Genomic DNA, 6630 nt, shown 5'->3' with positions numbered 1-6630 from the left:
TACCACTAAGTGTGTAAGCTGGAGTCTCAGTCTAAATTTCTGTGGTCCTGGAGCTCATCCGCTCACTTCAGACCCTTCTCCCCAGTGGAGATCTGCTAGAGAAATTACTAGAAATGGAAAAGCAGCTGTCAAAAGCAAAACTGAATACAGACCTATGAAAAAAACCTCAAATGAACATTGATATTAACCAGACAATGACACTGGTGACATTTACCTTTGGTGTGCAAATCATTCCCTTCCAGCATTATAAAACACCATACTCAGGGGGCTCAAATCAATTCTAACAGAGGTATGAAGCCATTCTTTCCACTCTCTCTCTCTCTCTCTCTCTCTCTGTCTCTCTCCACACACTCTCTCTCTCTCCTTTCTCTCTCTCTTTCCATCTCTTTCTCTGTCTCATATTCTCCCTTCTTTTTCTAACTCTTTCTTTCCCATTAGTATTAATTATATCTGGAAATTTTTTGTTAAAATGTTATAAACTGCATTCACTGGTTGTGGAGAGTATATAGATTTTATATGCATAACTGCATACTTAGTTTCATGTGGCTTAACCCATCTTAGACCATTTTCTACGACTACCACACAATATCTGAGAACAAGTAGTTTGTAGAGACTTACTTTGTTTCACAGCTCCACAGAATGGGAAATCTAAGAGCATAAAGTCAACATCTACGTAGTTTTTGGTGAGAAGTTCACACTGCTTCAGCTCATGCCAGAAAGCAAAAGGACAGCATATTTAAAAGAGACAAAGTGCCAGGGGCTGATGGTTCACAACTATAATCCTAGCTATTCAAGAGTCTGAGATCTGAGGATCGCAGTTCAAAGCCAGCCAGTGCAGGAAACTCCATGAAACTCTTATCTCCAATAAACCACTCAGAAAACTGGAAGTGGTACGGTGGCTCAAGTGGTAGAACACCACTCTTGAGCTGAAGAGCTGAGGGAGAGTGCCCAGACGCAAAGTTCAAGCCCCACGACAGAGAGAGAGAGAGAGAGAGACTAAGTACATATGGTTATATTGCTTTTATAACATCTCTCAGGAAGAACTACTGTATTTTTGTTAGGGAGAGATGCTTCATTTTTGCAAGGCAGCATTAGTCTATCCATGAGGGCTGCACCCCCATTACCCATTTTTCCATTGGGTCCCACTTCCCAACTGCTGCACTGAGGAATTACGCTTCAATGAGTGTCTGGATGGGAACAAACCCTATTCAAACCATTGCAATAATTATGGGACCATCACCCAGATACAATTCAGAACAGGAAAGTGTTCTCAAAGTACAGGCTTTTTAGCTTAAGGTCTGGTATTGATAAGTTTAATTTTCCTATAGTAATGAGTTTTAGTATACCATTCTACAAATTTTGACAAAGGTGATTTCATAGCTGCCAACAGTCAAGATATACAAAGATACCATCCAGCTTCCTCCTGGCCAATTCTCCATTATCCCTGACCCCCGGCAGTCACTCTACCACTTCCTTCCTTGCTCCTATAGGTTTGCTGTTTCCAGAAGGTCACCTACACAGAATCATCCAATCTGTGGTCTTTGGAGTTTATTTGATATTCATCTGTGAGGTTGCATGCGCTGGCTTTTTTAATTATACCACAGCTGGATTATCTATTCGCCAGTTAAAGGACAATTCAGTTGTTTCCAATTTTGATCAGTTATAAATGAATCCATTAGAACTGTTCCTATGCCTGGTTTTGTGTGACCCTGTTTTCATCTCTTTTGAGTAAAGCCCTAGGAAATAGTATTTCTTGGTTTATGTTAACTGCAGCTTTATTCCTATAAAAGTAAAAAACATTCCCAGAGTGGATGCATCATTTGGCAAAGCGATTAGCAATGTATGCGAGTTTTACTGGTTTCAAATTCTCACCAGTACTTGGCATTACCATTTTCTCTTTATTTTAAGCAATTATTTCCTTTAGCTGCAGGGCACAAAATTCAGAAGATATTAAGATAATATCTTATAAAATGAAGATAATACCGTATTATTAAACATGTCATAAAATTGAGAAACCTTAGTATTATTAAAATATACCATGAAATAATTGCTATCACTTTTATGAATTAGTAATATAAAACTATGCCATTGCTCCTCACCTTCCTTTCTAAAAAAAAATTCCTCTTCATAGTAAACCTGACCTGGGCCCACCCCTTCCCTGGCAACAAATGGAGTTAGATGTCCCTAGAGCAGCCTCTGTTCTGTCCGGCCTGCAGTTAACCTCTCCCCACCCCACACCTCACTAGAATTAGTCCTAAGACAATGCCACCCAGCTGTCAAGGCCCAAAGTGCATTGTAGAGGACAAGCGTCCACTTCTCCAAGTGGAAGCTGCTAGGTTTTAGGCAATAATTATCTCTAACACGTCATTCCCATCCGTCCTGTAGAACAATGGGAAGCAGGGGTGGTCGTCCAAGCCTGCAAGCTCTAGCAGGTGCTGGGTATTAGGCTGCGCCAGCGCGAGCTGATCTGTAGAGCGGTCCTTGAGGGGCCAAGGCACCACAGCCTCTCTCTGGGCTGCCTCTAGGTTGTCTTCAAACTTCACATCTCCAAAGGCTTGCCGCTCCTCCAAAACTTCCATGTTGGTGGGGCCTGGGACGTCTGAGGCGGCCTCAGCAGCAGGGGTCTGCATGGCTGCCCGGATCTGGCCTTGGTGCCCTGCGCCCTCACCTGCAAGGCGCCACAGCAGCTCCTGCAGCTCTTCCTTCTTTTCCTGCTTCTCCTGGGCCAGCTCATCCAGGTTCGCCATCTGTCCATCAGAGAATACAGTGGCCTCTGCAATGGCGATCATGTGTTCTGACAGCTGGCTGCATCCATGTTGGAGTTCATCCGATTGCTTCTGATAGTCCACCTCGCGGGGCAGGTTGTGGGTGAAGCAGATTTTCAGCTTTTTCTTGGGTGCCTGCGTGTCCTGCTTTCTCTCCCCAGCAACGTTGTGGTTCCGGCTCTCTGGGAAGCGGGTCTGGCGCTCCAGCTTTATCTGGCACTGGGCTGCCAGGTTAGCCAGGCAACTGCAGCGGGCCTGCTGCTCCCGCAGCTGCCGGCTGAGCCTCTCCTTCTTTGATTCAGCAACATGCATCGCGTCAAGGTAAAAATCCCACATGGTTTGTGGGTTGTCTACGTCCTCGGGGACAGTCACATCAGGTGGAGTCACCTCCTCACCCTTCTCTGCTTTGTCCACTCCTTTGCCTTCCCTAGGGAAAGCCAGGAAGCTCAGCTGGGCCCTCAGCTGCTCATTCTGATGTCTGGTGACTTTCAGACTTTTCAGAGTGTTCTGTAACTTTCGACAGACCCTGTGGCTCTTCACCTGCTCCTGCTTCAGCTGCTCCAGCAGCTGGGTCTGATTCAGCAGGTACTGCTGCAGGGCCTCCTTCTCTGAGATCAGCTGCTCAATGGAGGCCATGTGCTGTTCACAGGTGGCTCTGAGCTCCTGCAGCTGGGCTAGGGACTGGTCATGCTGTTCCTGCAGATTCTGAGCTGCTTGGCTCTTTGACTCAGCCATCTCTTCCAAGTCTCCTAACTTCTTCTCTAGCTGGCCCAGCTTCTCCTGCAGATGTTTCTTCACCTGCTGCTCTGAGCGCAACACACTGGTGAGTTCCTCCTTCTCACCGCTCAGCCTGTGGAAGGCGTCCTGCAGCTGAGCCAGCTGATCTTTCAGCTCTCGGTTGTGCAATAAAGTACATCTTGTGGTCTCATGGTCTCTTTCCATTGTCTCAAGGATCCTGTGTTGATCCCAGGCATGTTGATTCCACACCTTGGCCTGCTGCTCCAGAAACCACAGCCGCTCCTGCTGCTCCAGATTCTGGAGATGGAGGCTCTGGTTTTCCCGTACCTGGATGTAAAGTTGCTCTTCCAGGTTCTCGAGCTTCTTCTGCATCTGATAGGCCTGGGCCTGCAGCTGCTGCTCAGCCTGAGATGGTCCTACGGGGAGCAGAGGGGGCAGCAGCTCTGCCAGCTGCTTTCTCAGTTCTAGCAGGTTTGTCCCTTGGCCTTTGTCCTCTCTCAGTTGGCTCATCTTCTCCAAGAACTGTTGGACATTCCACATGGAGCTCTCCACCCTCAGCTTCTCTGCAATGCTATCTCTCTCCAATCTTAATGCTGTCACTAAATCCTTCATGCTCTGTAGCTCTCTCTCCAGCTCTGCCCGTTCCTCTATTGCCTTTTGTTGGTTATGTCGAGATGGAGATTCCCTAGAGAATTGAAGGAGGAGGACTTCCGACATGTTGTTACTTATTCCAGTGTCTATGGAAAGGACACTGGCAGGGAAGGACACAGCAGGAAGCTCAGGGTCAGTGTCTTTGGTCATACCCTTGGTTGATTTCTGATCCCCAGTGATGTTTGCCTTGAGGTTACCTCCCTTCTTAGTTTTCTTCTTTCTGTTGGCTTCAGTGGACCCATCAGGACAATTCCTCTCCAGGAATTCTTGCAATAGTTTCTGTCCTGCATCTGTTTCTTTCTGTCTTGTCTGCCCAGACATGCCAGGGATGGGATGGAGAAGGTTGGGTGGAGGACACATTCCCAAGCTCCCTGAAATCACTTTTATTCTGGCTCAAACACCACTATGTCTACTTCCTACAGAATCTCCTTAATCACCTCCAGTCTCACTACTACCAAGAACCTCTACCTCCCTCAACTGCTGGTATGGTGTGAGCTAATAGAGGGGAATACCAGTGGCACTGAGCAGCATGGAATGTGGGTGTGGCCTCAATTCTTGTATCCTATTGGTCAGAGAAGCATGAAAGAAAAGGGGCGTGGCCAGATCCTTGTGATCAGGCAGAATGGGTGGAGTTATGATGAAAGCTGCTCCTGCCACTCCTCCCCATCCACACTGCTGGATATTTTCTTTTTTCTTTTCTTTTTTTTTTTGTCGGTCGTGGGGCTTGAACTCTGGGCCTGGGCGCTGTCCCTCAGCTCTTCAGCTCAAGGCGAGCGCTCTTCCACTTGATCTACAGTGCCACTTCCGGTTTTCTGGTGGTTTATTGGAGATAGGAGTCTCACGGTCTCTCCTGCCCGGGCTGGCTTTGAACTGCGATCCTCAGATCTCAGCCTCCTGAGTAGCTAGGATTACAGGCGTGAGCCACCAGCGCCCGGCTCTGCTGGATATTTTCACAGCTCTACTAGAGGCTGTTCAAGACGAGGACCTCCACCACACACAATGATAGTCATGGAGTACTTCTGAGAGAGATCACTCTCAGGCTACTTCCCTAGACCTTCTTGTACTGCAGATTCTCAGTACCAGGCTTGGGGGGTGACAGGGAGGGAATCAGGCCCCAGAGCTCAGGTGGCAAGTGAATAACAAGCAGCAGTGTATCACTTTACAGTCTCTTCATTTCACAACTTGGCCCCATATTTTCGTGTATTAGAATTGGCCTCCAATGTGTTTACCATCCAGTCCTCCAGATGGTCCCAGGTGCACCACTCCACCCCTCCTTAGCAGAAAGTTCCTGATCCTGGAAGTAAATCTATCCTTCTCCTACCTGGATCCAGTCCTGAGTCCTGAATCCATTTCCTAGCTACTGCTCCTCTCTCACCGCTAGTGTACAAGCTGTTTCCATAACAGAGGCTGTTGCATCCAACCATCTTTTTTCTAGGGGACTGAATCAGAACTGAAAAGTTGCCAGAGGCTTCCAATACACAGCATGTGAATGTTCTTCCCTTTGATCCTGACCTAAATGCAGCCCACCTATCTCAGCTCTCTTCAAGATCTTCCCCTCAGTAACGGCTTAATAACCACATGTGATTCACTGTGGCTATCATATTGGGTTCACCTAGACATTCCATTCATTTTCCTGACTCCCAATAAAAGGATACTTCAGCACAAGTAGCCGATTCTAAAATTCATGTTCTTAGTGCTGGTTTAAATGTAAACTAGAAAATACAATAAACAGTTTACAAGCACTTTATATACAATAATCTCACTTAATCCCAATCTTTTTCGGTTTATGCATGTTTGATTGACAAGAAAAGACTCTCTTAAACTTTGTCAAATGGGGTTACATATTCCTTGAGCCAGCGAGCATTTATAATCTGCTTTTACCTGTTGTTATTGTAAGAAAAAGCAGTCTTTTCTATCAAACCAAAATGTCTCCATCTTGTAACCTGGCATCATTATGCACTGGTATTTCTTGGTAGTTATATTTTCTGGACTTATTTGCTTTTTGACTTCAAACTGTAGCTGTCAGCCATGTTGTTTGTAACCAGCCAGCCATGCCAAGACTATGAGTCCTTTCCAACAAAATTAAAAAACCACCGCCCTCCAAGTGGTAACTTTTTCACTGATAGATAGAATGCTTTCTAGCCCCCTTAAAGCACGCGCCCCCCGTCCCTCCAGCCAATCACAGCATGTGGGCTCCACTGGGAGAGGGGACAGCACCACTATTTGTTTAGAGTGGAAGCCAAGTGGGCCATCCTGTCTGGTGTGCCTGCTTAACTCTGGATAGAGGGGCTGCCTACCCTTCTGCACAGAAGTAAATTGCCTTGATTAGATTTCCTTTATCTCTTGTGTGTCTAATTTTCTGAGAGTAAAGGGTTAATTTCTCGTGTGTCTCATTTTGCCAGGGATGTTCATGTGCTTCCAGTGATTGGAGGTTCATCTAGGATCCACATCCATCCAGGAAGGTCAGCCAGGCTTC

At 46.5% G+C, this 6630-nt stretch overlaps 1 protein-coding gene across 1 annotated transcript; it reads right to left on the bottom strand.

The window, feature by feature from the left end:
* Positions 1-2339: 2339 nt before the first annotated feature.
* LOC105981438 (golgin subfamily A member 2-like) lies at positions 2340-4514 on the bottom strand. The gene is made up of 2 exons (XM_013010631.1): positions 3924-4514; positions 2340-3875 (listed from the first exon to the last, which is right to left on the bottom strand). The coding sequence occupies exons 1-2, from the start codon at positions 4512-4514 to the stop codon at positions 2340-2342; spliced, it is 2127 nt and encodes a 708-aa protein (XP_012866085.1).
* Positions 4515-6630: the final 2116 nt, after the last annotated feature.

This window comes from Dipodomys ordii, unplaced genomic scaffold, assembly GCF_000151885.1.
Source record: "Dipodomys ordii isolate 6190 unplaced genomic scaffold, Dord_2.0 Scaffold13, whole genome shotgun sequence".
Taxonomy (NCBI): Eukaryota; Metazoa; Chordata; class Mammalia; order Rodentia; family Heteromyidae; genus Dipodomys; species Dipodomys ordii.
This window is presented reverse-complemented; position numbering and strand designations above follow the sequence as displayed.

Coding starts and splice junctions, on each gene's coding strand:
- LOC105981438 (XM_013010631.1), bottom strand. CDS start 4,514: ATGTGTCCTCCACCCAACCTTCTCCATCCCATCCCTGGCATGTCTGGG. Junction 3,876..3,923: donor TGCTGCCCCCTCTGCTCCCC/GTAGGACCATCT, acceptor CAGGCCTATCAG/ATGCAGAAGAAGCTCGAGAA.